At 40.4% G+C, this 15,736-nt stretch overlaps 2 protein-coding genes across 3 annotated transcripts in view; both read left to right on the top strand.

Moving 5' to 3' along the window:
• The first annotated feature begins 166 nt into the window (after positions 1 to 166).
• seh1l (SEH1-like (S. cerevisiae)) lies at positions 167 to 6,524 on the top strand. 2 transcript variants are annotated; one of them, XM_029452203.1, is made up of 9 exons: positions 167 to 470; positions 886 to 936; positions 1,181 to 1,327; positions 1,537 to 1,748; positions 2,627 to 2,725; positions 2,852 to 2,992; positions 3,167 to 3,321; positions 4,139 to 4,292; positions 6,121 to 6,524. In XM_029452203.1, exons 1-9 carry the CDS (start codon positions 360 to 362, stop codon positions 6,296 to 6,298), a joined length of 1,248 nt encoding a protein of 415 aa, XP_029308063.1. In that variant the 5' UTR covers positions 167 to 359; the 3' UTR covers positions 6,299 to 6,524. The 2 variants fall into 2 exon arrangements, with proteins under 2 accessions (XP_029308063.1, XP_029308065.1); XM_029452205.1 differs by having other exon boundaries at positions 175 to 470; positions 5,666 to 6,263.
• Positions 6,525 to 7,437: 913 nt separating this feature from the next.
• The window catches only part of cep192 (centrosomal protein 192), a 35,070-nt gene continuing 26,771 nt past the window's right edge, over positions 7,438 to 15,736 (top strand). Inside the window, 17 exon segments of the mRNA XM_029451259.1 lie at positions 7,438 to 7,652; positions 8,214 to 8,437; positions 8,888 to 8,986; positions 9,440 to 9,597; positions 9,822 to 9,883; positions 10,062 to 10,203; positions 10,305 to 10,420; positions 10,581 to 10,667; positions 10,983 to 11,135; positions 11,303 to 11,453; positions 12,033 to 12,241; positions 12,533 to 12,655; positions 13,174 to 13,308; positions 13,720 to 14,011; positions 14,118 to 14,267; positions 14,389 to 14,453; positions 14,668 to 14,889. Coding sequence (XP_029307119.1) covers positions 8,265 to 8,437; positions 8,888 to 8,986; positions 9,440 to 9,597; positions 9,822 to 9,883; positions 10,062 to 10,203; positions 10,305 to 10,420; positions 10,581 to 10,667; positions 10,983 to 11,135; positions 11,303 to 11,453; positions 12,033 to 12,241; positions 12,533 to 12,655; positions 13,174 to 13,308; positions 13,720 to 14,011; positions 14,118 to 14,267; positions 14,389 to 14,453; positions 14,668 to 14,889 — 2,337 coding nt within the window. The 5' untranslated portion in view covers positions 7,438 to 7,652; positions 8,214 to 8,264.

A 15,736-nucleotide genomic window follows, 5' to 3' on the forward strand; every position in this document is an offset into this window, starting at 1 on the left:
TTATTCTACTAAACCTGGCAACCCCGGTGACCGGACGAGGGCAGTTGGGCAAAAATGTAAAACGATGTTACTTACTGGAGTTAACTCATTTATGTATGTCAGACATGCATTGTAATATTTTTAAAACTATGTACTGGTTGCTGTTCGGATCGACATGACAAGTTTCAACATAAACGTTATCATAAAGTACCTCAAAATAGGATGTACCTTATACTGGTTTGAATGCGCCCCTCTGTGGCCAATTCCGGGTAAAACACTCTACGAGGACCCGCCAAACATACACACAAGTAGACACGTGACAGGCCTGCTAGGCAACCAGTTAAGCTAGTGTTGCTGGTATATGTTAGCTAGTTGTAATCATGTTTGTAGCGCGTAGTATCGCAGCAGATCATAAAGATCTAATTCACGATGTGTCGTATGATTTTCACGGCCGGAGAATGGCAACTTGCTCCAGTGACCAAAGTGTGAAGGTAACATAAGTTAACATGGAAGTATTCATCAGTTCGCTAATGTTAGCGTTAGCTATCATAGCTAGCTTTTTAACATCACCCACAATATCAACACCCTTTTCTCCCTATTTGATTGACTGACTCGTATCTTCCACCAGCTTTTGACAGACGTAACGTTAGGCTATTTCCTAAATCTGTTGCACATTCTGATTATCGAAGGCACCTTATTGAATTTAGCTAGTTTGCTAGCCACCGTGCCTGTAGCATACAAGCTATGGGAGCTGTAGGTAACGTTAAGATGTTTTATTGTAGTTTAACGTTATCACATTCAGGAATGTTATTGAGTGTCCTATGATGCAAGCTTCACAAATGTATACATAGAAACTTTAATATCAGCAATATTTCGTAACATTGTTTCGCATCTTCTTTCTCTCAGGTTTGGGACAAAAGTGAGAACGGAGAGTGGCACTGCACAGCCAGCTGGAAGGTAAGCCACCTGCTGCGTGATACATTCATTTAACCACAAAAGGTTTTCCTGGTAAAATATAAATTTATCAGCAAGCATACTTGCATCACATCACATTTACATGATTGCCTTTACCGTTGTGTCCTACAAAAAATTCAAAAATGTATGATCTCTTGTGGACTCGTATACTCTCACTGATATTGATGCATCTGACCTAACATAGTGTTGCAGTTTATTGGTTTGACCAAAGCGCTTTTCTGTGCAGACACACAGTGGATCAGTGTGGAGAGTGACCTGGGCTCATCCAGAATTCGGGCAGGTTCTGGCCTCCTGCTCCTTCGACAGGACAGCTGCTGTGTGGGAAGAGATAGTAGGGGAGTCCAACGACAAGCAGAGAGGACTGAGTCACTGGGTTAGTTTGCAACTCTAGTATCCTTCTAAACTAGCAGAGTAGACATTTCAGACATTCAGTTCAGTATCTCCTGCAGCATTCAGAATAATGGTACCCACCCAGTAAGGTGTGGTTATAATAATGAACCCCACTAACGTTACTTCTGTCACTGCTCACTTTTTCTAGAGTCTTCTGTTTGATACATGATGTTTTATGGTGTATTGTTTTAGATAAAGAGAACCACACTAGTGGACAGTAGAACTTCGGTGACTGATGTGAAGTTTGCCCCTAAACACATGGGCCTGATGTTGACCACCTGCTCTACGGACGGAGTGGTGAGGATCTACGAGGCTCCTGATGTGATGAACCTCAGTCAGTGGTCCCTGCAGCACGAGATCTCCTGCAAGCTCAGCTGCAGCTGCATCTCTTGGAACCCCTCAAGGTTGGACCATAGTTTCACTTTGTTTAAAAAACAGTTAAGACTTACAGTTTGCCTTCATTTACAGTCACAGTCATTTGCAATGATAGTATGTAGTAGTAGTAGCAGTAGCAGTAGTAGTAGTAGTAGTAGCAGTAGTAGTAGTAGTAGTAGCAGTAGTAGTAGTAGTAGTAGTAGTAGCAGTAGCAGTAGTAGTAGTAGTAGTAGCAGTAGTAGTAGTAGTAGTAGCAGCAGTAGTAGTAGTAGTAGTAGTAGTAGTAGTATAGGGATTACAAAGTTTATTGGCAAATATCTTGATGAATTGTTTGAAACTTTTCAAGTGAAAATTACAAGCATTTGATGGTTGAGAATTTTAATTTCCATAACATTACAATAAACTGAATATCTTTGTGCTTTGGACTGTTGGCTCAACAAAATGAGATATTTGATTATGGGCTTTGATAAATTGTGAGAGGCATATTTCACTGTTTACTGATGTTTTATAGGTTAAGACACACAGTCCCTATAACATTATACAGATACTTTGTCTGATATCATCAATATAATACATTGACTGTTGAGTAGGTACAACAGAACATACACTCAGTTGGCAGTTTATTAGATACACCGCAGTCTAATACAGCAGTCCTGCAATAAATCCTGCATTCATAAACGTTATAATGTTCACAGTTAGTCAAATATGTAAAATTCACTACTTTGGGAAATGAAAACAATTCTGACAGACTGGTGTGGACTTCATTCTGTTACTGACCTTTTTAAATGCAAGATACTCTGCTGCTGAACTTTAAAAATATGAACTGTGACCTCCTAACAGCCTGTTAGATGATACAGTGGAGTTTGAAGATCTCAGTGTAATCATTTTTTTCCTCCCTACCACCCAGCTCTCGTGCCCACCCGCCAATGTTTGCAGTGGGGAGTGATGACAGTAACGTGACGTACGGTGGGAAAGTTCAGATCTATGAGTATAATGAAAACACAAGGTAGGTATTCCTGAAGTGTTGTGTATGTCACTGTTTTTGAAAAAATACCAACGTAAACATTACAAAATTCCAAGTAGTTGAAAGAAGATTTTAATAATTGTTCATTTTTAACCAATGTTTTTAAAGGAAATATGCAAAAGCAGAGACGCTGATGACCGTCACTGATGCAGTCCATGACATTGCATTTGCTCCAAACCTGGGGAGATCTTTCCACGTGCTCGCTATTGCTACGAAAGATGTCAGAATCTTTAAACTTGTTCCTATGAGGTGACTAATTCTATTACTTTCCTTGTTTTGTCACAGTTGTCATACGAAGGACTCGTACACAGATTAATGTACTCACTGAAATCCTGCATTTCACTGCGGCTGCAACGTTTTTAAACTGTTATACAGAACAGACATTTTAACTGTGAAAATAAATTTTCTGTATCCATCTGACAGGAAGGAGAGCACCTCGACGGGACCCACCAAGTTGGAGGTGCAGATCGTGGCTCAGTTTGACAACCATAACTCCCAGGTGTGGCGCGTGAGCTGGAACATCACCAGCACCCTGCTGGCCTCTTCTGGTGATGATGGCTGTGTGCGCCTCTGGAAAGGTGGGAGGTCATTGTTAGTTTCTGTTGATGACTGCTCATCTCTCTCCTTTTTATTTTAGGGATTGCTAATGGAAAACTTTTTTTGTCACATGATGAAAATGCTGTTTAAGTAAACAGTGACTCTCCAGGTATTGAGGGACTTTGGCTGATCCATTGTTGGTATCAGTCAATTCCTGAATGATAAATCAAGTGGTCCAATTTTACAAACAGACCTGGAGTAATTTCACAGTGTTAAGATTGTTTACACCAATTCCAGAAAACTCTCGTTTTGACTAACTTGATGGTGTTTCAGGCACTTAATGCATCTATGTAGGGATGTGTCTAGTGATGTAGTTTTACTTCTTTGATTTTTTACTTTAAACATTTCATATATTATTTTGATTCTTCCAAATACCAATTATATCAAACTAATTAAATGCACTTCAGAGGTTGTCATTGACCCCCAATCAATCATCTGAGTTGTTATGATATAGATTCCTGTAGTATGTGAAATAAAAGTTGTAGAGAACTGGGAAGCTATGATGGCTGTAGCCCCAGATGTCTACTAGATGGGTGTGATTGTGCCATGGCGCCGTCACATCTCTCACGGTTCAGTTGTCCATTGTAATGTCTTACACACGTAAAGTTGAAAAATATAGACGGAACTAAATTAAATTGATAACCGAGGACAGTAAAAAGTTAAGCTGTGTTCAAATTCTTCCATCATCTTTTCCACTTTGCTTAGGTGTGTAGGAGATTATGGACTTTGAGTCACTTTTTGATCATGTTACAAGCAGCGATGCATCTCTGATTTGTCCTCCAAATCGCCCCTCTGCAGCTAACTACATGGACAACTGGAAGTGCACAGGCATCTTGAAGGGAGATGGCAGCCCACTCACCGGCTCATCTGGTCAGCCCACAGCCATGAGCACCGTTGTGGGCTCCTCTGTTCAGACCTCCCAGAATGCCCTGAACGGGATGTCTGCAGGAAGGTAGGTGGTGTGGTGTGCCTGACGCCACTCACCCAGCCCAGCCCAAACCAGTCAGAACTCACCACTTACTCTGCCTCACACTGACTGGGACTGCAGCTGCTCACTGACAAACTCCCCGGGCCCACACTGACCAAATGTTGTGCTCATGCAAAGAGCTTGGCTTCCAGCGTATAGGTTGTCAGCATCAAGCCTGTGGAGTTGGATGTGTTGTGGTGGGTTTTTTTAATAAGCGATTTGCTCTTGTTATGTACAGATGCATGCAAGAGTAGTTTCATGTTTCCACTTTGCATTGTCAGTGTTAGGGCTAACCATATTCTTTGTACAAAAACTAAAATAAACCTGTTTATATACATTTGAATATGATTATTTTGGGATATAGAGCAAAACCATTGTGTTCTTGGGAAACATTATTTTGTAAATATTAAGAGATTTGATTAACCTCAGTCTGCTACATCTCAACATCCAACATTGTTGTGAATATTTCCATTTTGAGATGAGCAATTCAATCAGAGCTCAGTAATTTCTCTTCATTTCACTTTCCAATTTGAATGTATCCTTAAGCAAGTATTGCCAAACTCTTTGCTGAGCAGAAGGACAGCTTGAATAAACCTCATTAACCAACTAAAATGACAGCAGTATAAACACATGCAGTATGGGTATGAATACAGCCACCGACATTAATGGCTTTAAAGCGAGACAATGTAACTTTAAAGATAAAACAATCTTTCTTTTACAAATGAAATGTTGATAAGCAATAAAACTCACCTTTTCTTAATTAGCTGCATGTTTTGTTTCTCCAGCCTTACTTTGTCTGACCTGTAGCTCTCAGTGGCTAACGTCCTGCCGACTTTCTGACTCGTCTCCACATCTGCTACAGTAACGCTGTTTTTCTATTTACTAGTAACTCGTAATTGACTCTTTTAGCCACAAGTTGCTGTTCAGCAAATGTTACATAGGCTTGCTTTAATATTTGGATTATAAATAAGCAGCTATTACTATTTGATGTTCTATGAAACGGGTTACAAATGGCAGTGGATGAACAGTGTTTTTAGCTAACATTGGTTTTATCAGAGTTGGTATGTGGCTGTATTTATGTTCAACTTAATAACCTATAATTTAACAAAATCTCTGTCTTTACAAATGTTTGTAGTTTTTGAGTCACCACTAACCTGAGTAACACTCAGATGTGTGCACTGTATGACATTCTAAGTTATATTAACTTTGTAACCAAAGTGATTTTACTAAACCACATTAGATTTTGTAAAATTACTTTGCACAAGGTTTTTCTGCATTCCTAGTCCTTGTTAACAAAGAAATGAGTTTGAGTTTGGGTTGTTGAAGTAATGTGGTATTGTACTGCTTGTTGCATGCAGGATTGGCAAGAGAGCTCCCTTTGCCCCTCCCCTGCGGCAGCTGATCTCTCCAAAGATATACCAGCAGCATCCTTCATATTATTAATGTCTCCTCTGTACCAGCTACCATTTGCCCTTGTGTTAATGCATTTGAAATGTGTGAGTAATGTCCCATCTGAAGTATTACTAGTAAAAGCTCTGTTTTGGAAGGAAAACTGCATAGTTATGTTCTTCACAGCATTCACTTTGATTTGATTCCAATATGTTGTTTGCTGTTTAAAAGATAAACCCACATCACTACTGTCTGCCATTCACTTCTCTGTTTTGCCTTTAGAGCATACCTGCATCATTTCACCTTTTAATCTCAAATTTCTACTTCCTTTGATGTGTTTCCCCTCTGTATTCTGTTGTCATCGTCTTCTCCCTGTCCATGTGTTTGTCTTTTTCGTCTCCATCCATTGTTTTTGTTGCTTCAGGTATTTTTTCCCGCCTCTGGATCCTCCCAGAGCGGGGTCTAGGTATGGTCACCTGCTGCCTCCCTCCTCTCTCATTGAGCACTGTGATGCTGAGCCCATTCAGCCTCAGCATCAGGGTCTTCCCCACAGACTCTACTCTAGAGCACTGCTGCCATTACCGGAAGCTGATGGACAGTGATTTTGCAGTGTTGTAGGTCAAATAAAAAGGGATATAGTTGTGGGATGGTCATGAACCACGCAAGTGCCATTCATTTCTAATAAAGACCTTAATTAATGTCTCTATTTTCTGATGTTTTGTTCTTTTTCCTGTGCATAAATTTAAAAAGGTATATCAAAGATGTCATGAAGATTTTGTGAAATTTGCATATTTCCAAAATAAGAATAAACAATCCAAGTTATGAAAAGGATGTTATTTTTGACTATTATTCCTTCACACACCAACAGAAATTGACAGCATTCATGAATGAATGACTACCCTGTGGGACAGCTCTTTCATGGAAATAGATGATTCATTTACACATTTATTTTATTCCACTATTTTATTATTCACACTTTATGAAAGATATTCTAAAACTTTAGAACTGGTATGGTTCTCTGACTGTCAACTGGATGTGGTCTATTTTGTAAAACTGAAAAGGCTGGAACCGCTCTTTTAAAATTTCAAATCTTGCTTCAGGTATAGTATGATTTTCCCCGCTGAAGTGCCTCTGATCAAATAACTGATCCCTACCACTAACATGGCTTTTGTGTTGTTTCTGAAACTGAGGGCAGAAACAAGAGACTTGCCAGTTTTACTCTATAATTAGGGAAATAAACTGTCATTTGTTTTGACAGGGAGGATAACATTTCATGGCTCACTGGCATTGATGCCTCATAAACTGGAATGCATGGGATGCAGCTGTCTGCTAACTAAGGCCTACTTGCAGCTGCTTAGCAGAACATTTGATGCAACAAACTCCACACTTGGCCAGCAACTCTCATACTGTACATTATTGTGTATGGTACAAACTTAATTCTGGATGTATCATTCCTTAAATTTCAACTGTTTATTTTTATAATAGTAATTTATATTGCCATTACAGTATGGCTGGAGTCTAAAAATAAGTACCCCCGCCCCTTCTTTAATTCATCTTGTAAGGACAAACACCCGATTGATGCGATGGGCTATTTTCCAAACTGTCCCAAGTGTTCGAGGCCAACAGAATTACATGAACCCCATCCTATCATAATTGACAATTTCCTCCCTCTCCGTTTTATTGTCCAATCAAAGTGATTTAAATAGGTTAAGTCCCGCCCACATGACATGACGCTCACGCGGGCTTCCTGTGGATTCTGGGCGCTGCTTAGTCCTCCGAACTGTTGTACGGTGTTTGTTGTGCCTGCTTTTAAGGAATAATGAACAACTTAAGTGTTTGGGAAGTTACTTTGACAACTTAACTACACCTTGCAACGTGTCTTCACCAGTTTATAAAGACAAAACTCGAGTTGAAGAAGAACCGTGGTCTCTTGGCCCCTCTTCTGGAGTGTTGAATGTAAGTTGTAGTAACTAACGATAACGTTTACGTTATGATTTAAGGCTAATTCTCTTGCTGAAATGGACCAGTCTTTAAACATGTTGGTTAGGGTAGCAAGTCGTTTTTACTAGTTCACTTATCGATGTTGTCTGTAACTTGTGCAACACTTCTCTCTTAATTAATACACGAAGATACTGGAGTAACGTTAGTTTTGAGAAACCCACTTGTTTTTAGCAAATACCGTATACTAGCTAGGGTTAAAAGTAAGCTAACCTAGCATAATTAGCTACTTAATTTCTCAAAATTAGTTTTGTAGGTAGCTAGGCAAAACTGTATTGCTGTAATACAACATACATGGACATATTCAAAAAAGTATTTACGAAAAACCTTCATTGGTTTTCACAGTTGTAAGGTGGCATCAAGAAGCTTATCCTTTCTTAATATACATGTAACGTTATATACAAGCTACAGCAGAATGGTCTGTGCCAGTGCACTGTAAAGTTTACATAAGCTAATTTATTGGAAGTGTTTCAAAGTATACTAACATGCCATTTTATTTCTCCTATTCATTTTTCCTAGACTTTAAATGGACTTCAGCTGAACTGAAGTCCCCCTGCTCCATTCAAAAACATGGCAGACAGTTTTTACAAGTTGGAAGATGAACCCTTCCCAAGTTTCCTCTGCAAGTCTCTGGACAGCACCAGTGGCCGTGCCACACTGGGGAATGTGACATTGGGTTCAGGCCCAGGACTTCCAGTGGCTGCCTCTACAGTGGCTAAAATTAAACCTGGGTCTGACAACAGGTGGGAGCATGCTGCTGTTTTGGACAGATGTGACTTCTTGTGGAAACGCTCTCATGCATCATTCTCTGAATCATCACACAAGCTATTTGACTAGTGTGAGAATGGATGCTGAAATTATTCCAATTCCTGTTTTGGAGGTTTATGTTTGTACTAATTGTAGCATTTTAAATGTTACTGGAAATAGGAAGTAGTGATATGCAAAAAATAGATGCCTGCCAAATGTAGAACTGCATATGGATACATGTTGGTTAATAAGAAGTAGCTGCAGCCCTTTCTGGTTTCTGAAATTTTCCACAAACGTAACGTGAACAGTGCTGAGGATGTTCATTGCGAGTCAGTATTCAGTTGCTAAATGCAACTAACCATGGAGAACTAACCATGATGTAGAGCTGTTTAGTATTTTAACAATCAGTTGTTGTTAAAGCAATGCTAAGTACTCTTGCTTTACAGAGGAGATCCTGTTGAGGCGTCATATCTGGAGGGCAGAGAGCTGCGGCAGTCATCTGTTCGAGAACAGCCCATGTTTGCCCTCAGCTTCAAAGATGACTTGTGAGTATTTGCATACTTGTAATTCAGACAGCTGATTTTGTTTTGCAATGTTGTATGTGATGAAAAAAAGGTTATGATCTAGTTCCTAGAATAGTTTTTTAATTGCAGATTATTTTTTCTGAAACTGTTGTACTTACAGTACTTGTTGTTTGTTTGCATTCTTTAAAGCAGTGCAGAAGATTGTCCCCTAAAAGCATAAACCATGCTTTAAAATACAATGTATAGCTCAATGTAAATGTATCCTTTTGTGATTCAAGAAATATTTCACTCAGTACTTTTACAGTTTGAACATGACTTCAATTACAGTCAGCCCAGTTTTTCAAACTTAAATATATTTTTTATGTATGAAGGGATGAACATTCATAATGTCTAACTAGTAAGTTATATTACATCTTCTTTTACCATTAAATCTTGATATGATCCTAATTATTCACATCACCGACTGCATTACAGGGACGATGCGGATGACTTCATTGCAGCCCACTATCTTTCAGACATGCTGGTAAAGATTCATTTGGATGACAGTGCATCTCAAAACCAAGGCTCCATGCTGGGGCTTCCTTTCACACAGATGGGCTCAGTCCACAGCCGGCCCACAGATCTTGGAACAGGTACATATTATTGCACCTGTTTAGCTTTATAGGTATACTGTGCCAATACTCCCAGCCTGAAAATCAGTAATGTTATCGAAATTGGCTTCACCTAATACGACATGGACATACAGTATATTTGTGCTTTCTGAAGTATAGAGCAGAAATAGTTCTCATTATTAGAAGATGACACATTTTCTTTAAAATATGCTAATTTACTTTGTTTTTCCTGTCTCTTCTGACAGATCTGTCAACAGGGCTACTGACGTTTGCCCAGTTTGGACATAAAGATAGCGCTGATGCAAAGGTACCAATTTTGGTTGCTCTTAAAAACACGTTTTCTTTCCACCTCCTGTTTTCAAATAAAGGTTTCACATTTTTGATTTTAAACGATGATTCTATTGCATAATTGCCTTTTTTATCTCCAACAAAACTATGATCAGGTACCTGCATATATTTTATTTTTTCCTGCACAATTCATTCAGGCTCAGCCCTTACCAGCTACAGCTGAGGAGAACAATGTGCAGAGTGAGGGAGTGGACAGTGACCATTTCAGTGGCAGTAACTCAAGCTTCCTGGCAAATGAGAAGCTCATGTCTGTGGACAGCATGGACAGCGATATCACAGGTTCTTACATCCTTGATATTTTAATTTCAGAAAAATAAATCTAGATTGCCGACATGTTGTCAAAGCTTGAGTCATCTTGCGAACATGTGATTGATTCCCAGATGATGAGATCGATTCGAACAACCTGCCTGATGATGAGCTGGAGCTTTATTTTAATAAGCTAGTGCCTCCTGCCATGCAGAGAGGCAGAGTGGAGGGCCAGGAGATTCCTGCAACAGTAAGACTCTTCTCCCTTAGAAACACTTTCTACTTTACAGACTTGTTCTCTTGGACTTGCCAGCATTAGTGAACCATTAGAAAAATGATATTTAAATTAACTGTTTTTCACCGAGTCCGTTTGTCTCAGTGTCCCCATTAATAGATTGTATTGTTCATAGGGACTGCTGGGTGCTGACAACATATCAAACCCAAGTTCTACAGAACCAGAACAGTATAGACACCAGTTCCTTGATGACTACAATCAGGTGAGCACATTTACATCCTTACTGTTTTGTGCCCATGTGCAGCTTCCAGCTCATATGGAGAGGAGAGTAAATATGATCTTCCTGCCTGAAATAACTGTTTATTTTCATAACTATAAAACATTTGGGAATTGGCAAGAGACCCCTATTGCTCTGGCTTTCCTAATTCTAAAGTTAACATATTCTACAATTCTGTCATTACTTTTAACAATCTGACTCAAATCAAACAACCTTTAAATGTTTTCCCTGTATAATTTGTGTTCCATTTCTTTGTACGTTTTGTAATATCTTACTGTATCTTGTGTACTTTTTCTTCAGGAGGACTTCCAGATGCCTGATGTACGACTGGCTGCTACAGGTATGGACTCCTGTCCAGCCAGTGATGAGGACACTGAGGATGAGCTGGTGTCTGCCAGAAGGAACAGTAATGCTACCCGAACACGGCTGCTGCCCAGCACTTCCAGACAACTGGTCAGAAATGGAAAACAATAGTGTTATCGAATATAATCATCAGTATCAAACCTCATTAATCCAGTATCAAGTAGCTCCATCATTCGAATCAAAATGTACTGTACAACAGAGATTTGCTTTATGCAATTTATGTTTTTATGTGTGTGTATGTCTGCATGTGTGTACAGGTTGGAGAGAGTAATCGTCCCAGTTTCAGGCCGGGCTTAGAGGGAGGCAGTTCTGATGATGAGGCTTCCAGTGGCCGCGGTGGTCCATCTCTGTCTGGGATTGAACACAGACGATCGGCTGAGGGACAAGTCATCAACCCTCCTGTCACAGGTACAATATGCAGCTTAAATGATTGTCCTTCACTGCCTTATTTGATAATACTTTTTGGTTCCCTGGCTGGTTTTCCTGCTTTCTTAATATTTCAAAGTGAATGAATATTAAGGTTTGATGTGCATTCAACTAGGAGCTGATTCTTGGTAGTTTTGAGGGCCAGCAAATTTACTTAAAGCTGCCCTCACATGATCAGCAGTAAAATCGCTCTGCGCTGGCTGTGCCGTTGTTGAGCCACCCCACTAGGTGGAAGCTACCCTTGTTGTGGCGCACCGCTCAAAATTGCCACCGAGCGCTGCGCTTAAAGTTACATTTATTTCAACTTTGACCTTGATTGCCATTGACCTTAAAGCGCAACCAATGAGATAACAGCTGTATGAAACATAGCCAGACATGGCACAGGCAAGCACGGGAACCATAGAAACAAAACTAGCTGCCTTCACCGCAAGGCTCTGTGCCCGACCTCTCAGTGAGCACAGAGAACATTTCCTATCATGAGAAGGCATCTTAAGACAGATACTCCTCTTCTGAAATATTTAGTTGTAAACCTGTTTGTGTTGTCTCATTATGTATCTCAAGGGGATGGAGGAGGTGGGGATGGGAGCAGTGGGAGTGAGGACAGCGGAAATGATGGTGGAGTTTCGACCATTCCTCTACCAACGACTGTCGTCCAGACCACCTATGATGCCCTGCGTGGGCTGGGGATTGTGGGGAGCAGTGCTGTTGATGAGGACAGCAATCTGAATCTGCAAGAACATGGAAGGAACAGTCTTTCCAGACATGCTGATGTAAGAATGAGGCTCACTTCTGGTACTATGACAAACACAGGAGTAAAAAAATAAAACATTGGCTGCATTCCATGTAGCAGCAAGTTGACTTATTGGAGCACCTCAAATCATCATTAATGTTATCAGACACCTGTGCTTTATCTGCAGTGACAATAGTTTCTTTGTGAAATCATACACAATTTAGTGCAATTGTATACTGTACATCTGCTTCCTGTATATTCTATGGTTTTTAACTTTAAGCATAAATAGTTTTTTATAGATCTGCTGCTTAATTTACTCAATGTTTTGCAGATGGGTGACCGTGTGGGTCCTGTAGGAATAGGAGAGGCCAGCTCTTCTTTTGGAGCATCAAGGGGAACTCAGAGGCTTTCTCCCGTCAACTGGAGCATGGTCCTAGACAGACAGGAGGCACTGGTGAGTACAGATGCTTGAGAACTCTAATGTAACTAAAACAGCCTGACTGGTGGCCATTCGGGCTGTTCTGTGCATACATTTATTTTTAAACATTGTATGATATTGCTTTCTTTTTTTCCGATTACTTTCAAAGAGTGGTGGTAATTTTTGGCTTCTACTTAAAGGAAAATGAGTAGCAAAATGGTAGACTGGTAGATCCAGCCCGAATGAGTGATCTTGTCTTTCTGATTCAAAAGTTAAATATGGGGTAAAGTATCAATTCTAAAAGATTGCTGGCCAGTTATAGTTTGTGTGCCTGTTTATTACATTAGCCCCAATGATTTAAACTATGTTGTAATATAAACCATCTATGCTTTTGCCACTTGCATAAGGTGAGTGAATAATTGACAGGTGACTGTTGCATAAAGATATGAAGCACTGCACAACAGAACGCAGTAATAAAATAAAAGTGGCAAAGGCTAAAATACTAATATGATTTAAGGCTTGCATTGTCAATGTTGTTCTGATTTGAATGCCAGGAGGCCATGAAGAGCACACAGTCTGGGCCCACTGTTGACAGACTGTTGGACTCAACCTACCTGAGGAGTGGAGCTGGCCCCCGGAGACCTCAGGAATACCTTCAAGACACCCAGGGGAGCTTCCGCCTCTCTCAGGTACAATACATAACGGAGGAATAGGTGAAAGTCAGGGTTTTATATAGACCTATGTACATATTATCCCTGAGCCATTTGTTACTAAATATCAGCATTATTTATGTGCAACAATGAAAATATGGAAACTCTCATGGCAACCTGGCTCTTTTTAGTTGGGTTTTGGCTTTGGCACAACTTCACCTACTGGCAAAGTGCATGGAGAAGGTAACCTTGACGATGTAATCTAAAATAGAATGACGTATTAACCCATCCAGATTTTGTGTGGCAGCTCCACTGAGGTACTTGCTGTAGTTGATGGAACATGTAATATTGCACATTAAACACATTTAAAAATAAAATCTGAGACAACTATCCAAATACATTTTCATTGTTATGCAGCCTATTTACCTTTGCCAACCAACCCGCCCTTAGGTACTGCTGCCAGAATGCGATGACGATGATGATGATGATGATGATGATGATGATGATGATGATGGAGTAGATGAGCCTGATGGGGCCAGACATTACTTGGGCTTAAGGGGAGGACCTTGTGGTGATGTGACTGCTGCAGAGGCCTCGGACAGTACCGGTGAGGATGACAACAATCCCCTTTCCACCTCCCTGGAACCAAAGTATTTCTCCCAGAGCTTCCACAAGGAGCCGGCTGATTCAGATGATGGGTGGAACTATTGCCCAGACAACCTGACGCAGGAGTTTCAACAAGGTTGGCTTTATCCGTGATGTTCAAGTCAGCCCTTTACCATTGATGGTATGTTCTCAACATATTGTTGCTTGGTGTAATATGTTAACAGCATTGTTCGTCTCTTCAGGTGCCAATGCCACTCATAGTGTGGTGTACCAGAATGATGAAGGACAGTGGGTGACTGACCTGGCATATTACTCCTCCTTTGAGAAAGAGGTTGATGGAAAGACATCAGAGAATATTGGCCACTTTCAGACAGAGGACTTTGTACCTGCCAGTATGTACCAAGTCCACAGCTCTAGTGTAATACTAATCGATTCCTCTAATGTAGCGTTTTTTGTTTGTGCAGAATATGTGAATAAATGGACTCCATGGCTGATTTTGTTCCTTCTTTGTAGGTGATGCTATGGAAAAGATAGCTAAGGATGAAGAGGAATTTGAGAAAGAACACCAATTCATTCAGGTATACAACCCTAACAGCCTCTCTTTAGACTGACTCACAGTTAGACATTGCAGAATACACAATGAAGATGCATCTGTTACCCAACACTAAAATCAAATGAATTTAAGTGCCATATTGTAACAGAAGAGGCCAACAGACGCCTACAACTCTCTGTTACACTGTATTTTATGAAGTACAGCCTTGTGGTTAATTGTGAGTATTGCTGTTCACACAGGAGGAGAAGATTGAACCAGCCAGCAGCAACAGCACATTTAACAGTGACTCATCTTGGAAGGCTCCCACCAACAGCAACATCCTGATGAGGGCTTCGCAAGTCTCCTCAGAGTTTAAGCAAGGGGACCAAAGCTACCTGCGACTGACCTTCGGGCAGTTTTTTGGACAACGCTCTGAAGCTATGGGCTGTCTGGGCCCTGATGATGTGGATTGTGTTAAACGGGTCAGTACAATTGCTTTTTTTTTTTTTATTTAAAAAAAAAAAAAAAAAAAATGTTGGTTGTTACAGAAATATATCAAATGTATTCTCTCTGTCTCTTGGGAGATTCATATGAAGGCTGTTAATAATTCATTTATACATAAAACCATAGAAGAGATGTGCATCAACATTGATATGCAGCTGGCATCCAATTGCTGACCAGGTCTAACTGCCAATATTTTTTTTGTTTGGTATAAGACTCCAGAAGTAATTATGATGACTGAAGATAATTGTGTTCTGATTTTTAGTCAAGTTATTCTAATGGTGGGAGGTTGAGGTTGTATCCACTTTTGCCTTAGCTTTTAGAGGTTCAATGTGTAAGATATGGCAGAATTTTAACTTAAAACAATGAATTGACATTATCAACCAGTGGCCTCGTAGCTTCAGTTAGCAGTTAGCTCGAGTTTAGCCACAGCATCGGAGAACTGCAGACTCCCGCTGTGACTGCAGGTCTTGTTCTGGCTGAGCTCAAGTCTCTTCGGCAGCTGACTGAGGCTCCGTCTGACGAAGGTGGCTGCCCAGTGCTGGCTCTGCCGACCTCTCTCCTCCCCGGCGGGCTGCTCTCCTGGCTGTGCCGCCACCAGGAAGATGAGACTAATATGCGGGTCGTTTTCTAGTTTTTGCCACTTTGGATTTAGTCCAATAAACAAACTAATGTAACGTTACACGGACGACAGCACCGGTTAACATCAGTGCCCAGTAAACACAGATATTTAAAGCCTCACGTGAAGATTATAAGACTGCAGTGTTTTTTGACTGGCTCTCAGGCATTACACAGGAGTAAATACAATACACAGTATATAGAATGTTT

This window comes from Cottoperca gobio, chromosome 16 (assembly GCF_900634415.1).
Source record: "Cottoperca gobio chromosome 16, fCotGob3.1, whole genome shotgun sequence".
Taxonomy (NCBI): domain Eukaryota; kingdom Metazoa; phylum Chordata; class Actinopteri; order Perciformes; family Bovichtidae; genus Cottoperca; species Cottoperca gobio.